An 18,478-nucleotide genomic window follows, 5' to 3' on the forward strand; every position below is an offset into this window, starting at 1 on the left:
AAGAATGTATAACAATAGTTACTTAAACAATATTGTGATAAGGAAGGCTGCTACTCACCATACAGCAGAGGTGCTGAGTTGCAGATAGGCACAACAAAAAAATTTTCACACTTAAAGCTTTCGGCAATGGCCTTTGCCAACAATAGACACACACACACACACACACACACACACACACACACACACACACACACACACTTACACAAACACAACTCTCACACACGACTGCAGTCCTAGGCAACTAAAACCACACTGTGAGCAGCAGCACAAGTGCATGATGGGAGTGGCGACTGGATGGGGGAAAGGTCTAGGCTGGGGCGGGGAGGGGAGGGGAGGGGAGGGATAGTATGCTGGGGATGGCAGACAATGAAGTGCTGCAGGTTGGGCGGCAGGCAGGGGAGAGGTGGGGGGGGGGGGGGTGGGGGGGGAGAGTAGCAGAAAAGGAGAGATATAGAGAGAAATAGAAAAAATAAATAATCCCCCCTCTGTCCATCTCTCCCCTACCCGTCACCCAACTTGCAGCACTTCACTGTCCGCCAGCCCCACTATACTATCCCTCCCCTTCCCTGCCCCAGCCTCTCCTTTCCCCCACCCAGTCGCCACTCCCATCATGCACTGGTGCTGCTGCTCGCAGTGTGGTTTCAGTTGCCTGGGACTGCAGTCGTGTGTGTGAGTTGCGTTTGCCTGTGTGTGCCTGCGCCTGCGCGTGCTCGTGTGCGCGCATATATTTGCCTATTGTTGACAAAGGCCTTGGGCTGAAAGCTTTAAGTGTGAAAATCTTTTTGTTGTGCCTACTGTGACTCAGCATCTCCGCTATATGGTGAGTATCAACTTTCCTTCTCATAATATTGTTACATTCCGTCTTGGATTTTCCATTGTTTAATAGTTATGTAAAGAATGAAAAAAATATTTCCTTGAAATTTAAGTAATCATAACAAAACATGTACTACAAGTAAAAAAGAATGAGGTGCAGTACTTCTGCCTAGTGAAAACTATAAAACAGCTAAAGAACTAGCAAAGTCAAAGAATCACAAAGTTAGCAATTGGTTTCTGTTTTGGTAGGCTTTTGCATGTTTATGGTTTCTTTATTTCAGTTTTGCAAGCTACAATACATTTCATTATCCCATTAACGATCCAGTTATTGAACTGGAATGTTACACTTGTTCAGAGTAGATTGAGTTTTATTTTATTCATTTTGATTCTTGGTCAGATATTTTGCTAGTTGAATGATGACTGTTTTCATCCAGAGATTCAGTTTCATTAGCTGCATTAGATTCTGTTATCTTCAGCTTTTCTCCTTGTGATCCATGCTTTCTATTTTTAAGTTTTTTGAGCTGTGATTGTGTTCCATTATTTTTCACATAAATGTATGCTTTTGGATTTGGTCTAATTGAGATTCGTGTCTTCATCAGTGAGTAGCTTGGGCCATGCCAGTCATACCAGTACATTCCTTGGTATTCATGAGTGCTTTGCACTTCACCACCAAGATAACGCCCATTCAGATTGCTAATGAAAGAAAAGCATTATTATTACTGTTATACTATTATTATTATTGTTGTTGTTGTTGTTGTTGTTATCTTTATCCATAAAATATAATAAATTGTATGTATACTATTCTAAAAATAGTTAAGATGGGAGTTGTTAGTTACCAGCAACTGGACTAAAATTGACATTAAAGAAAGGGAGGGGGCAGATGAATCTCTAGCTTTGAAATTTTTAAAAATCGTTTTCCAGCATATAACAAAAGGGAAACAGTAAAAAAATTCTAAGTTTTACAAACACTGAAGGGAAGATAAGTCAGTTTAACTTAAAATGTTCACATTTTAATTTGAGTGTTATTGATATTGAATGAAAGAAGTAGTTTACTTTCCAGTCACTGTTTGTTTATATCCACAACACATTTCAATGATTTAAACGTCCACCATTAGGTGGATTTGTATGTGTTAATATGACACCTATGTTGTGTTCTGTCTTTGGTATAACCTCTGACACTGGCACTGTCTAGTGGAGAAACAAAACACTATTTCAGGACATGGTTTTGGGGAGGTTTTTGACTAAAACGTAAATGTAAGTGGAATACTTCAAGTGGTCACAAGCTCCTTTCTCTGTTCTACATCACATATAAACTGTTAAGTTTTGTAAACAAAGATGGTGTCTGGAAACTGCTAGGTCGAAAGAACATACATCAAAAACAGAAGCAATCTTTCAAAGTACAAATAACTTATAGTAAACAATTTTATTATTTTACAGTAAGATGCAAAGCATTGTGGAGATCTGTGGACGAGTTATCGATTACATATCTTGGAGTAAATATTTCGAGTAGTAGGAGTCCTTTCCTGTCCAGTTTATATAGCTTAACTTTTGTTCTCGTGTATGTAATCGGGTGACATGTTATGAAACTGAAGTGGATCAATTATGTTCCCAACTGTGGTAAAATTATACATAAATAACAATTTTGGCTGGGGCTCAGAGATAGAAGATAAAAGGATTGCAAGAAAGAGAGCTTAGTTTCGTATGTGCTAGAGTTGTGAGTTTGTTAAACTTGCATCTGTTATTTGTTATAATTAAGTAAATGCTGAAGTTATACATTGGTACTGAGTTAAAGATATGCATTAAGATTTACTTACACTCTTAACAATACAAAGAGATAGATGTAGTATTAGGATGGCATAGGGCACAAACAGCTTGTTTTATTTAGGCAAGATCTATGAGTTTTGTGATTTAGGCAAGTTATTATTCATTGGGAAAATATCCACAGAAAAATGCAAATAACTAAATTAATTCACGTAAATTATAAAATGAGGGGGGGGAGAGAGATAATTTTCAAATAAGAACGTTGGAAGGAAGGAAAGATTGAAGGAGAGTAAAGTTTTTCAGATCTGGAGGTTATTAAGATTATATCCGTTACATGTTATAATTAAGCTAAGGTTGGAGTAGTACATTGCTTATGCTTTAAAGTAAGGAGATAGATATAATACTTATACCTTTAATTGACAAAAAAATGTAATTAGATATATTAAAAAATCTACTCAACAAGTGGCGGCAGAACACACACATAAAAGGTTCTAATTAGGCAAGTTTTCGGTGGCAGTGCTCCTTCTTCAGGCAGAAGGGTTGAAGGGGAAGAAAGAGAGATGAAGGAAAAGGAATGGAGAGGTTTAGGAAACGTGGAAGGTTTCAGGAAGGTCATCCAGAACGGCAGGTCAGGGGAGACTTACCAGAGACGATGAGACAGACAGACTTTTCTTCATCGCCTCTGGTAAGTCTCTCCTGACTTGCAGTTCTGGGTGACTTTCCCAAAATCTACCCCTTTTTTGTAGACCTCTCCATTCCTTTTCTTTCACCAGTCTTCTTTCCCCTTCGACCCTTCTGTCTGAAGGAGGAGCCACTGGCTCTGAAAGCTTGCCTAATTATAACCTCCTTTTATGTGTGTATTCTGCCGCCACTTGGTAAGTAGATTTTTTTATCTATCTAATTATATTATTTTGTCAAAAATTGATTGTTTTCATTTTTTTGTGCCATTAATTGATATATACATAGTTTCGAGCTGTCAGGGTGTAAAAGCTATTGGTGTGTCGGTATATTTGTAAATGACGTCAATCCATTGTTCATTTGGGGAATGTCAGGGTAGTGTAACTAATTATTTATGGTAAATATGAAGAGTAGAGTGCAGGTTTTGTGAGTGCGGAGGGGGGGATTAAGACACAGATGATGATATTGTAAATGTTGTCATTTTTATCCTTTAAGATGGACTCGTGTTGTTTTCTTTCGTGTTCATATATTTGGAGGGTTTAAAGGATGGAATGGATGCAGCAAATCCGTAGTTTTCCACAAAGTTCAGAATACTATTCTAATTCTACATTTACATTGTATGTGCCCAGTCTCACTTGAGATCGCTCTCAGAATGGCAGAAATGCTTTGGGTTTATCTTCTGCCTTTGGCTGGATGGTCTTAGAGTGATGTTTACCAGCTACTGTGTTCTGTAATATGCTCAGAAACTGGCACTTGTCTGTCACAGTTCATTCTCATTGATATTTGTTGTATGAATCTAACATTCGGGGCAATATCTGCATGAAAAAATAGAGGACATGTTTGTGCCCTCACAGTTAACACTTCCCATTATACATATGATTTATCAGTGCTGCAACTATACTTTGTTGTGGTACTGACAGGATGCATAGGTCATATTTTACATCAGTGCTGTCAACAAGAGCAAGAACTATGATGGGTGGTATGGTAAGGCTGCCTTTGAAACTTGTGACTTCAAGTGTTCAGTGACCAGTGAAAATGATTGATGGGTTATGTATCACTCATATCTATGGACATGTCAAAATCATAATCTTCACATGGCTGCTAATTAATAAGTTATAGTTTAGTGTGGTATCATGTGAGAACACTTTCATTTTTCTGCTTGAAAGGAATTTCAGTGCTGCATTTTTCAGCTTCAGTCATACACTGCTATCTGTGAAATTGCAACCCTCATAATTAAATGATTGAAATTTTAGTTTTTGTGTGACCTGTGAAAAAATAATAAAACATACAAAGCAGTAAAAGAATGTTACACTTCCAGTTTCTCATGATGCTTTCATATGGTGTGTCAAATGCATTATATTGAACAAGCTTTGAAAATGTATCATTTCAGGGAATTTTTTTCAGAGTACAGAGTTGTATTGGTTTTGAGATGAGTACCATGGTAGAATTGCTATTGAGAAGATCCCAGAGGTGTTTGGGGGAGGGGGGGGGGGGTAAATGACAGGAATAAGTGATTATATATCTTGAACATCACTTGCATCATATGAGTATGTCCTATTGGAGTAATGGTCCAGAAATGTCACATGCAGAATACTGCAGCATTTCAGTTTCTTATAAATTAACAACAGCCTCAGTTGCAATGTTTACCTAGATTTACCTGCGTTTCAGTTGGGATAACCCAACCTTCTTCAGAATAAAAGGAACTACGATTTCTCCATGTTGGACATCAAAAACTAAAAACTATATTATAGTAATACATCGTCATATTGCAAAAACTTATCTGGGAAACAGCCTTGGCCCCACCTCGTGACCACAGTACAGCAGCAACGGATGTTGTACTGGAACTGGCTACACCCTCGAGAGCGCATGTGTGATAGTGTCATGCATACTTGTTAACACTGGTACCGACATGTACTCCTAAACTTAAAATTTTTTGAATAACCAGGTGCGGCTAACGAAATTGACATATACGTTTCCTACCAGCTAATCCCAGCTATTCAGCAAATGGGAGTGCTAAAAACATGTTGGCAAGGATATAATGATTACTCCCTAAAATTATGGCAGATGGAATAACAGTTGAAAACCTAAAAAAAACTTTTTTTGTTCCGCAGCTACAGCTGGTCGTTAAGAAAGTTATTTTTGTCATATAGTCAGTGTTTAAAAATTTGTATTTCTTCCAAAATAGCCAACCTCGCACCCTTCACTTCGCAATGTAAGAGCCAGAATATTATCTGGAGAGTTGGATGTGTGAGCTGTTTGCACTAAGTGTTCAGCAAATGTCGAACCACACATGCCATCTCCAACTTCGTTAGCAGCACCTGGTTATTCAAAAAAAATTTAAGTTTGGGAGTACATGTTGGTACCAGTGTTAACAAGTACGCATGACACACTATTGCGCATGCACTCTTGAAGATATAGCCAGTTCCAGTATAACATCCGTTGCTGCCATATTGCGGTCACGAAGTGGGGCCGAGGCTGTTTCCTAGATAAGTTTTTGCAATATGAGGATGTATTGCTACATTATAGTTTTTAGTTTTTGACATTGTCCATTATGGACAAATCATAGTTCATTTTATTCTGAAGAAAGTTGGGTTATCCCACTTGAAACCTAGGTAAATCTAGGTAAGCATTGCAACTGAGTCTCTTGTTCATTTATAATTAACATTTATGCAGTTGCTGAGAGGGCTGCAAAATGTTGAAAATATTAATCTTCAGTTCCCCGAATGTAATTATTGCTGCTGAAAGTACCCAAGATTTGGAGCATCTGAGATCACCTCTGATGCTCACTGAAACCATCGTGTGCATCTTTTTTTTTTTATTAATTTTTTGCTTATTTTGCGTATGATGCACAAAAACAAACTTTAACATTGTCCTTAAACTCTGTGCAGAGTGTTTGAAAATTCCTATTACAAGCATCTAGGACTTGTAAAGTGGAGTGAGAATAGGAACCCTTTTCTGGAAGCATCATCTAACAATGATACAGAACATCAAAGTTATAGGCGCCGATGTCTGTAAATGTGCGCAATTTGAGGTAAGGGTTCCTGGACCGAAAACGAATGAGTTGAAAGTTATAAGCCAAAGCCATTCTGATACCTGTGTCAGTGGAATACATTTACTGGTACTGGTGTTGCTAGGATTGTAGGGTCGGCAACTTTCATGGGCGGTAGTATGGACCAAAACAATGAAAAGATGCCTAGTAAACATGGGCTCTGAAACACATACCTTAAGAGCTATGAGCACTTGTTAAATAGCAAGGTGTGTGTCACAGTAGCGAAGATGAACAACTGCCCATAGCTCTTATTGTATTTATTTCTGAGCCCATGTTTACTGGCAATTTTTTCTTTATTTTCTTTATTTTGGTCCATACTATGACCTTTGAAAGTTGCCTACCTTACAGTCTTAGCATCAACAATATCAGTACATATATTTAACTGTCAGAGGTATCAGAATCGTTTTCAGTAAACTTTCATTTGTTCCCGGTACAGGGACCCTTATCTCAAATTGCTACATTCATCCTTCACCATCATCCTAGAAAGTTTGTAACATCGTCATGGAATCGCCCTGCACATACACATACTTACAGGTGGTAGAATCTATAACCTTGATGCTCTGTAGTGTTATTGAATGATGTTTCCAGACAAGGGTTCCTATTCAAAATATTATGTACTCACTATCCTCTACAAGCCCTAGAAGTTTGCAACAGAAATTTCAGAACACTCTGTATGACAACAGGCAGGCTATTGTCACAGAAGTTCAAATTGAAGTGAAGCTATCCAGGAAAGATTATTTATTTGCAACTGGCAGTTTTCTGTATTGATGAATTTATTGTGACTGGGAACATCTTTGATTTAATATCACAGATATATAATAAGCAAACACATTTCACAGAAAAGTGCACACCAGAGAATTGTGAGGAGGAGGAGGAGGGGGGGGGGGGGGGGGGGGACAAATTATGGGACATTTGTAGCAGTGCTTTGCCTTTGTATGAACAGTTTACTTGGAACTCTTTATCATCTTTCACTTTCATATTGATGATATAGCTGAGCAACATCTGTTATTCCCTTGTAATGGTAAATATAAATGTAAAGTTCCTCAGAAGCAAAATGAAGAGCAGTTGCTGGTTGGTTGACTTATTGTGATAGAAAATGAGAAAGAGCCAGTGAGATAATTCAGTGTCACAGTAATGAGGGTGAAAACTGACATAAATGCAGAAGGTACATATTCTATGAAACAATTAAAAAATATAAATTGAGACTCGGTCTTGCAGTGAGGTTTGGGAATGGAACTGCTAAGCAACAGAAGGATTTTATAATTGTGATGGAAAGTCAGAAATAAAAATTTTCAGTAAAAGTTTACTGTGAACTATTAACAGAAATAAACGAATACCATGCATGCACGTTTTTCAGATAGTTTCAGAAAGATTGGGACACAGCAAATTTTTCTTTGTGCAGAGTACTTATGAAGGATAAGACTAACCATACAGAGTGGACAGATGAATAGTGAGAATGAAATTTTCATTCTGCAGCGTAGTGTATGCTGATACAAAACTTCCCAGCAGATAAAAACTGTGTTCCAGCCTGTGACTTGAAACCAGGACCTTTGCTTTTTGCAGGTGAGTGCTCCACCAACTGAGCTACCTGAGCATGATGGATCGTGAGTCGTCCTCAGATAACTCATTTAGTAGAGCTGTTGACTGCAAAGGACAAAGGCCTGGATTGAAATCCTGGTCTAGCACACAGCTTTAATATACCAGGAAGTTTCAGCTGAATAGTCACCTGTAATTTAAATCAAGAATTATTTATAATGGTGTGTCTTGCTATTAATATGAATGTTGATTCTCTCAAAATTAGAAATTTAAGATAGTGATTCAACAATGACTCTGTGCTGAAGTATTATTTGACGACAAAGGGTGATTTCTGGTCACACATACACCTTATCTTATGGATATATTCCAATTTCTAACAACTGAGAACAAGCCAATTCAAGAACTGTAAAAGCTGGGCAGATACTGTATGTAGAAAAAACAGCAATAATAGTAGTAGGAATAATGTAGCTACTGTTATTTCCACCTTGTATCGCATCCATTATACCACCAAGCTCCAGTGTGAGACTCAGCACAATTTCCATCAGACCAGTTGTCGTGATCCATGTCATAAGTAGAGAACTTCATTCCAGCGTGATAAATAAGTGAATCACCTGGAAAAGTTCATATCCATAAGTTCTGTCGTATATTGGATTATAGGTACTATATCTTACTTAGTCTTGATACCTGCATCTCCATCATAGTCTCCAAGTATAGAGATTGGATAGCCTTCAAGTTCTGTTCCAACAGAAAATGCAGAGTAGAGGGCGTACGTCTTAGTGAGTGTGAAATCGTGCATTTCAATTAATAGTTCATGTATCTGGAAAATGCAAACAAATTAATACTGGCCATAAAAACATGATTGATCACGTCATTATGTACTTCTAAATTTTTAATTTACCACATCATTGGATAATATATGTATTTTTTCCAGTCCCAGCCAGAATTCTCCAGCTAAGTTCCCAAATCCATATTTATAGTCATGCCAGTTCCGAAAGAACTCTACAGAACCTTCATACCGATTTTGGATAACCTGAATGGAATCAGTGTGTTAGTTTTTAATTCATAAACATTGCATAGCAGTAGTTCATTAAAAACATTTGCTGGTAATGCTACATACTGTCCAACCTCCATTGTGGGTTTCTTGATCACAGTAGACAAAGAAGCCTTTTGTGGATAATTTTGGCTTTATTTTATACACCCCAGAAATATTGTTACCATATTGCTGCAATGCTTTGCAATCTTCAGGGAGTTGTTCATCTTCTTCAGCTTGCAGTTTCATGTGTGGAGTAAATTGTTCTCTCATCAAAGGAGAGATAAAAGAATCCTGTCTTATTTCCATGGTAGCAGAATGAATATCTTGCTTTGTAGCCAATTTGGTGCTTATTGAAGATAATGATCTGAAATTATGATCTTACTGTTAGATACATTCTATTGTTTTTTTGCTATTGTATAGGGAAAGCAAGTAGTTAAGGATGATAAAGGGTGTTTAGTTTTCAAAGCTGTTAGACAAGTGATTTTTAGCTAAGTGCACATTTACTATCAGAAGAAGAAGAAGAAGAAGAAGAAAATAATGAAATGAAGCTAAGACGCTTATAGGAAGAGATTTGAAAAGTTCATTCAACAACATCAAAATTTAAAAAAAAATCTAGGTATATGTGTTGATAGAGATGCTCACTGTACAAATGACCATCTAAAGAAAGACAGTGTACAAAGCTGCATTCTAGGTTATTGCTTGGAGAAATAGAACACCTGAAAGAGGGATTAAAGTTGTAAAATGAGGAAACTGCAACTGCCTTAAGAGTCATGCCACAGTACAGTAAGAAGCAGTTGAGATGAAAATTAAACCTTATACAGTGGAAACAGGAATGAGGTAGAAACTACAATGGAAAATTTGGAATAGTGACGTTAACAAAGAGGATAACAATTAGCCTAATCAGAGAGAAACAGTGCGAATTAGTGTAATGGTGTACTAATGTAACAGTGAGTCAGAAAATCAAGAGCCTGCACTTAAAGAATTAGCATAATAAAATACTTCACCAATTGCTGTTGTTGACAGGTGGGTTCCTCTCAATGTAGGATTTTAGAGTCCTGTGCCCCCTCCACCCCTTGTGATCCTTCCTCAGCAAATCTGTCTTTTCTCACTGAAGAAGCACTCTGTATTTCTGGAAAGTATGATTATTATTTTCTGCTTCAATTGTTTTTATGAAAGTACAGTAATTGTGCATCCGGAAGGTAAGCACTGCCTGAACATCATGTCTCTTCGTAATTATAAAATACTGGTCTGTTTCTGGGACATACTTCCAGATTGAAATATCTGTTTCCATTACTTCTTCTAGCAGGTACTCAAAGTGTACAGTTTTTAAGATTTACAATATTTGATATAGAACAGCCAAGTGTAACTAGCTATTGGCAAATAAGTATTAGCTGATCTTCCATCCCCTATGTTGCTAGTGCTCGTTTGTTACTTTCATTTCGTTGCAAAGAACGGGGGGAGGTGGGGGGGGGGACTGCTTATCATCTTTTAGGAGGAGTGGTTCCCGGGAGTGAAACCCTCTGTATTGTGTTGTACTTTAGTTTCCCAGGTATCACCTCCTGAAGCCATTCACCGAAGTGGGCCATTGTTTGTGCAAGTAATTGATTTGGGGGGGGGGGGGGGGGGAGGAGGAATTTACATGGTATGTTACAGCATTATACACTGAGGTGACAAGTTGTGGGATACCTCCTTATATTGTGTCAAACCTCCTTTTACCCAGGGTAATGCAGCAACTCAACATGGGTACGGACGCAATAAGTCATTGGAAGCCCCCAGCAGAAATAATGAGCCATGCTACCTCAGTAGCTGTCCATAATTGCAAAAGTGTTGCCAGATCAGGGTTTTGTGCAAGAACTAACCAACCAATATGTCCCATAAGTGTTCGTTGGATTCATGTCAGGGATCTGGGTGGCCAGACAATTTGCTTAAATTATACAGAATGTTCTTCAAACCAATCACGAACAATTGTGGCCCAGTGACATGATGTATTGTCATCCATAAAAATTCCATTGTTGTTTGGGAACATGAAGTCCATGAATGGCTGCAAATGTCTCCAACTAGCTGAATATAACCGTTTCCAGTCAGTGATTGGTTCAGTTGGACCCAGTTTATCCATGCAAACACAGCTCACAGTTTAATGGAGCCACTACCAGTTTGCACAGTGTGTTGTTGAGAACTTGGATCCATGACTTCATAGGGCCTGTGTCACATTCAAACCCTGCCATCGTCTCTTACCAACTGAAATTGGGACTCATCTGACCAGGCCATGGTTTTCCAGTCATCTAGGGTCCAATCAGTATAGTCACAAGCCCAGGAGAGGTGCTGCAGGCAATGTTGTGCTTTTAGCAAAGGCACTCGCATTAGTTGTCTGTTGCTATAGCCCATTAATGCTAAATTTTGCTACACTCTCATAATGGATAAGTTCATCATATGACCTGCATTGATTTCTGTGTTTTTTTCACACAGTGTTGCTTGTCTGTTAGTTAGCACTGACAGCTCTATGCAAACGTCGCTGCTGTCAGTTGCTAAGTGAAGGCTACCAGGCGCTGCATTGTTCGTGGTGAGAAGTAATGCCCAAAATCTGGTATTTTCGGCACAACCTAGACGTTGTGCATCTCAATATGTTGAATTCTGTAATGACTTCCAAAATGGAATGTCTCATGCATCTAGTTCCAACTACTATTCCATGTTCAAGGTCTGTTAATTCCTGTTGTGCAGCCATAATCATGTCGGAAACATTTTCGTGTGAATCACTAAGTACAACTGACGGGTCCTCCAATACACTGCCTTTTTATATCTCGTATACATGATACTACCACCATCTGTATATGTGCTTATCATTATCCCATGACTTTTGTCACCTCAGTGTAATTAAGAGGTTTGTTCTGAGTGACAACTTAGTGCAGTGATTAAGATATGTTACTGACGTACTGAAAGCGATGGGTCGAGTCCTGTGACATGCATTTTAAATTCTTAATCATAAATGTTTATTGAAATGGCTTTCATCATTATATTTTGTTCATGTAATTTGTTCAAATGTTGTTTTTTTTTATTTATTTTTTTTAATTTTTAATTTTTAATCCTTTGCTGCATCATTCTAATCCCCATTTTAACTTTATTTGCTTCATTTTTTCTACCAATAACCCATTTTTGTTTATAATCTTTGTCCATGTTAATTACCTTTTTGTATCAACTTTTCTTTAATTTCTTTAGTTTTTGTCATTTTATATTTTTGTCCATGTTACTTTCGTCACTATTTCTATTCCTCATTTTATTTATGCAATCCTTTCTTTCATTTAAATCTTTATCTGCATTATTTTGTCCATAGTGTAAATAGAATTTATGTTTTAAATGTTTACATAATGATTGTTATCACTCAGAAAGAAAAGTAAATTGCACAACAAAAAATTAATTTTCTTTACTATTGCACAACAAATATAAATACTGATATATTATTTCACCTTTTGTTGTTTGGTGGGTGGATCGACATTTTCAAACTATTAAACATTACAGTAGGTAAATAAAAATAATTAAAATTACGTGGACAATTATTCCAAATGAAAAAGAATGATAGAAAGAAAAAAGGAGAGCAAGTAAAAAAGTTAATATAATTATTGAAACGATAGAGTAACTGATTAGAAATATAAAATTACATTTGAACTAGTTAATTGAATTAAAATTAATTAATTGTTGTTCAGTAAAGATTTAACATAAAAATTTAAAAGCATCAAACAGGATTAGAACCCACCACCTTCAGCATATCAGTCATAAGCCTTAACCATTATCTGTGCTGCCACGTGGAATAAACTTGTTAACTACCGTGTGCTAGTGCAACACTCAACTCATTTTCATCAAAGGGCTCACATTAGTGAATAGCTTTAGGGTGTGAAACCTAGGAACATAACTGAACACCATGGTATGGGTGGCTTCAAAAGTCGATCCCACGCCTGGTGACCACACTTTGTTAGATGTTCAATGAAATGTGTCAGGCAATTTTTATTGAGAATGGGTCTGCAATGAAGAAACATTTAGGAAGAGGATTAATACATGGAATAAAATGAGTAGAAGGCAGCCGTTTTTGTATGGTTTCATGAATATTTTCAGTAAAAGTTTCCAAATTGGTTACAACAGTGTACCATTTTGGAGATCTGCCATAAACTGATGGTTATAGCACACTATAGTAATTATTACAAAGAAAATACTTACTTTGTTGCATTGATTAATGTTGTGAAGTTTCTCTGTGTGTTAACCGCAACATTCTGTAAGTTTTTCACTATTCCCAGGATACTGAGAATGGAAGTTCGAACAATGCTTAGCTGATTGTCTGATCTTGTTTCTGCTGCATTTATTGCTCTGCTTCCTGATGTTGACATAAAATATGAATTTTTAGTATGGATATTCAGATTTTCCCATAAAGAAATTGAGGAAGTAATACTAAAAATTATGTATGATGAAATGCAAATAAAGAAAAGAAATAAAAGAAGGGGGGAAAAAAACAAAACGCAGATTACCATCAAACAGTAAGCACTCAGTCATGTAGTCTGTGCCATTAATTTATATGATGAATGCTGTTGAGAAAGAGAGAAATTCAGTCTACGCATAATATGAAAATATGCATATTTCTTGTTCTCAATTTGTTATTATTCTCATGAGTCTTTTGTATACCCTTTGTTTTTCTTGATCTCGTCATAATCAGTGTTTGGCTTTGAAATACTCTGTTTAAGTGTTCAGTGGCCACAGTCTACATTATTAGTATTTCCTAGCACTGGAAGAAGCATGTATCGATAATATCGCTAGACAATTAATTGAACAGAAAGAACTTGTACGGGAAGCTTCCGAACCCTTCAGAATTAACACAGGTGTCTCTCACCAGTTCTCTTCAGTCTGGTCTTAGACAAGGTCATGAGAGAGTGGGATAAAGAACTACAAGAGCGAGGACGAGGAAGAAGAATGAGATTTTCACTCTGCAGTGGAGTGTGCGCTGATATGAAACTTCCTGGCAGATGAAAACTGTGTGCCGGACCAAGACTCGAACTCGGGACCTTGCCTTTTGCGGGCAAGTGCTCTACCAACTGAGCTACCCAAGCTTGGGTAGCTCAGTGGGTAGAGAACTTGCCCGCGAAAGGCAAGGTCCAGAGTTCGAGTCTCGGTCCGGCACACAGTTTTCATCTGCCAGGAAGTTTCAAGGAAGAAGAAGATTTCAGGTGAAATGTCTCGCTTTTGCTAACGATATTGCAGTAATTTCTAAGGACGAAAAGGATGCAAAGATAATGATAAAAACAATTCACCCATTGAACATAAAAACAACAGATATAAGTATAAGTATAGACAAATACAACACAGAGACATCAAAAGAGTGATTAAGTATTTGGGAGAATGGACACAATCGAATAAGTTAGATAACACCACAAGTAAAGATAGATTGAAGAAAATGGAAGTAGCATACAAACTCACCTGAAACCAATTTAATAAAAGGTCAGTATCATTCCAGGCAAAAAATTAAACACTACACAACTATAATGAAACCAGAAACACTTTGCGGATCTGAATGCCTAACAATGAATAGCAGGGGTGATCAGAATAAAAGGGGTGAATAAGAAGAACTGGAAAAGAAAGAAAGGAAAGGACTCAGATAAATTTTAGGACCACAAAAGAACAAAGTTAACAACTGGATGAAGAAGAGAAATGAAGATCAATATGGAAGCATAGAAACAATCACAAGAGATTGATTAATGGCCATATTTACAGAATGAAAGACAACAAGCTAACAAAAAAATTAATTTAATTTCCAAATTAAAAAAATATCACAGAATGGGTGGAAGAGACAAAAAGGGACTTGAGAAAACTTAACATCACAGAAGGCACTATACAGGACAAGGGAACTGATCAGTACTGTGAAATTTCCCATCCAACAACAAAAATCACAATCTAGCAAGATGATGTCAAATAAGCAGAGGCAGGCCATCAGCCAATGCATGAAGTAGTTCTGGAAAGATAAGAAGAAAAATATAATTTATACCTTTGCCTTATGTTCTGAGGTCATGAGAGAGTGGGAAAGTCATGAGAGAGTGGGAAAAGAACTACAAGAGCGAGGACGAGGAAGAAGAATGAGATTTTCACTCTGCAGTGGAGTATGCGCTGATATGAAACTTCCTGGCAGATGAAAACTGTGTGCCGGATACAAAGAAATAATTTGAAACTAAGTATCATTGAGTGTGAAAAACATTGTTAGGTGGCAAAAACTGGGTCTATTACTGTGAAGTTTTGATGGTACCTCCCAAAGAAGTGGTATTTTAAGATGAGTGTACCATTCATTTTGATGACTCCAGATCATGGTCTGTCAACATGAGATTAAATTGAGAAGTTAAAATTCAAGTTCCTATAGATGAGAATTTTAACTTGTGCTTCCAGTAAAAGCAAGTAATTTACTTTTCATGTACAGAAAAATTTTATTGAAAGAAAGATGAGAAAGTACCAAATAGGCTAGTGATCTAATATGTAAATCACATATCCCATTCACTCTGACACTATCATAACATTTTCATTAGATTTGTAAATAAAACATTGGTATTTCTGGTTTACTTTGCATGTTCTTACATGTGGTTGAAGCACTATACTCTATAGTAAGCAACCAAATCAAGGAATATTTTATTTCATTCATGGTTTACCAATTGCTGCGTGCTATGTGGATTACCAATTCCCAGAATATATATTTGACACACATGTTCATGCTGATTCTTACTTGTTTCTGAGAACATCCCTCGCAGATGTTCTTGTCCTTGGTTCAGGGCACTTGTATCCATTTTTATAGATTCAAGAACTGAATCAATTTTACTGCTCTGCCAATCAAGTTGTTGTACTCTTCGACTTACTTCCCGGAGTTCTGACTTCACACTTTCACTCTTTTCCTGCATCTGCACCTCTAACTTTGTTAGCCTGAAATAAATGGTCTTCTGATTGGTCAATACAGAGAAGGATGTATGCTGGTGGAATAGGCTTTGTATCACATTTTGTGTTATATATTAACTAGCTATATCAGTGGCAGTTCATTTCATACTGATTGTGTGATAAACATGTGACACTGGAATTTGTGAAGCTGCTCATCAACTTCTACCTTTCATATCAGATCAAAATCTGTAGTAGTTTTATTGCTGTTTATGTATTAGCCTTCAAATGATAGCGTGTTTTATGCCCAGGAAGCTAAGAAGATAGAAAAAGAAATATCTTGAGTGACACAAAAATGTGGAATTGTTATTAATTGGAAGTACTGAAACTTGGAATCATCAGGAAGTGGTAGAAGGGAAATATAAGAATTGTGAGTGAATTCCTGTCAAGATCTGCCTACCTACCTTAATGCTAAATATATTGCTTGGAGCATACGTGGAAGTTCAGCAGTGGAGCTCTAGTAAGACTTTCTTTGTTTCCCAATATGTTGAAATATATTATTTGTTTTAAACTTTGTCCATTATAGAAAGAAAAGCACTGAGGATGATGAACAGATCCCACAAATTTTGAACTCTTGCACAATATTTCTGAAAAATGCCTGTGCTAGTCAAGACAACTTATTCAGCTTGTGTTGTACTCTGGGTTGTTTGTGTATCTTTTTTTTTTGGAAATTCTGACAAAAACATTGTGAATAATTTTTCCTATCTATACAAGACATAAAGTCAGATTTTGGGAAGAATTATTGTCCTAACCAGATAAAGAGAACATTTGTGATCGAGTTTGGCAATAAAATGGCCAAAGCACTGGACTCATTTTCATATTAAAATGGAATTGAAATTCCCAGCTGACCTTCCTGATTGAAGGTTTCTGTTGTTGCTGTATTATCATTAAAAATAAAGCAAGAGAATACTGAACCATTTTTATTAAGATTATCAGACTATTTGGCTTGGAGATATAAGTTTCAGTTAGCTGTAATGTTCATCATATTACACAAGTTCTGTAAAATCAGTAGTTATGTAGTAGATGAAAATGACATCTGAATATTGTAACAAGAAGTGTGGCATTGTTCACAGTATATCCTTTGCAAGTAATGTACATAATATCCTGATTTATAATGTGTTAGGAAATAGTAATCAAGAAGTAGTTCTTTTGAGTAGATTAGCACTAATTGTAATTGGTTGTTAGTATACTGGAGAGACCTGCAATGCCTGTTAATATACAGTTTCACTCATTTAGTATCTCAGAAGACTCGGGCTTCATGTTCTACTTACAGAACATAGGATGTGACTGAATAAATGAATAACTGACTCTTGTCAGTATATCACTTTGCCCTCTTCCTATTCATTCCCCAAACTGGTAATAAGTTCTTCCAGTGGGACATGAAAGTAGTATTGGGTTAACTTCATTCCATACTCACAAAGCAAGTTTCAGATCCAAAATTTGCACTTACAAGATATGAGATGAGCTTTTTAGCTTACGACAATATTAGCTCCTGTTCTGAAGTAAACTTCTGTGCTCCAACTATTCATTTTACTTAAAGCTATGTACAAATGTAATTTACTTAACTGTAATTAATAAATAATATTAAATGTAATGAATTACCGGTATTCAATTGTTTCTGTTTTCCTTAGAATCTGTTCCTCCATGGTCAAAACAGCTGTAAGACGATCTTGTAGTCTCTGAAGTAGTAATGTATTTTGCATCGCATTGTTTTCTTTCTCACTATTTTCACTGGCATCATTTTCATTGTACATCTAAAACATTGTTCGGTCTTGAAAAAAATGTGGTAATAGCAACAAAACATAATATTTGAAATGTTGGAATGGCATTAACCAAACTAATCTCAAAGTTCTTTTATTTACATTTTCTACAAGGAGAGTCAGTTATTGTTAACCTTAATTTATTACATCAGCAGTGTGAAGCATTTCTTATGCAAATCAAAATACAATTTGAGTGAAAGAATAACTACAGTAGGTGATTTATATGTTTCTAGCATCAGTGAGAAGTGACAGAATTCGTTTCTTGAATCAAACAATGGACTATAAAGACTTGAATGAAAGGTCATACTTTTGTTGTTGTCTGCTGGTACTAGCCCTCAATCTGATGACCTGCTCTAATGATAGATAATTGACCTCATACTTTAAGCAATAATGTACGTATTGACATGAAAACCCACCTCAGTCGCATTTGTAAATCTTCCTAAAGTGTCCCGTGCCCTTGGCAGTTTTCGTCTATTGCGCACTTTAACCGTTGTTTCCAAGTTTCCTTCTGTTGTAGTCTCATGATTAGCAGAACATGTATAAGAAATAAAGCAGCTAAACCACAAGAGGGAAAAGATTACATTCATCTCCATCGGCAGATTTGTGCTCTTGTGTTTTGCTGTTATCAAACAACTGAGAAAGTACTGTGACATTGCCTGTTATATAGCGGCATGCATTACTGAAACATATGGCAGACACATTTTTTGCTGTCAGGTCATTCTTTATTTTTCCATGGGACTTGCCGTGCTCTCATGTTCCCTGTTTTTGTCACACAACATCTGCCTGCTCAAGTTTTTGTATTGTGGTAGTACTCTTGCAATGTAGTTTCATATTTATCTGTTACAATTTTCTTCTTTTTTGTAAGTCCTCTAGTGTACCAGTATTATTGGTAACTGAATCACA

At 36.7% G+C, this 18,478-nt stretch overlaps 2 protein-coding genes across 3 annotated transcripts in view; one reads left to right on the forward strand and one right to left on the reverse strand.

Moving 5' to 3' along the window:
* The window catches only part of LOC126415753 (mitogen-activated protein kinase kinase kinase 4), a 212,394-nt gene that overhangs the window by 186,925 nt on the left and 6,991 nt on the right, over positions 1-18,478 (forward strand). The window lies entirely within an intron of this gene.
* Positions 1,065-18,243, reverse strand: LOC126415779 (angiopoietin-related protein 7-like). Its single transcript, XM_050083456.1, has 9 exons — positions 17,992-18,243; positions 17,418-17,569; positions 15,613-15,806; positions 13,077-13,230; positions 8,955-9,234; positions 8,736-8,867; positions 8,522-8,654; positions 8,322-8,448; positions 1,065-1,506 (listed from the first exon to the last, which is right to left on the reverse strand). Exons 1-9 carry the CDS (start codon positions 18,226-18,228, stop codon positions 1,191-1,193), a joined length of 1,725 nt encoding a protein of 574 aa, XP_049939413.1. The 5' UTR covers positions 18,229-18,243; the 3' UTR covers positions 1,065-1,190.

Source organism: Schistocerca serialis, chromosome 1 (assembly GCF_023864345.2).
Source record: "Schistocerca serialis cubense isolate TAMUIC-IGC-003099 chromosome 1, iqSchSeri2.2, whole genome shotgun sequence".
Classification (NCBI taxonomy): domain Eukaryota; kingdom Metazoa; phylum Arthropoda; class Insecta; order Orthoptera; family Acrididae; genus Schistocerca; species Schistocerca serialis.

Coding starts and splice junctions, on each gene's coding strand:
- LOC126415779 (XM_050083456.1), bottom strand. CDS start 18,228: ATGTCACAGTACTTTCTCAGTTGTTTGATAACAGCAAAACACAAGAGC. Junction 8,655..8,735: donor ATATATTATCCAATGATGTG/GTAAATTAAAAA, acceptor TGCATTTTCCAG/ATACATGAACTATTAATTGA. Junction 8,449..8,521: donor AGACTATGATGGAGATGCAG/GTATCAAGACTA, acceptor GAACTTTTCCAG/GTGATTCACTTATTTATCAC.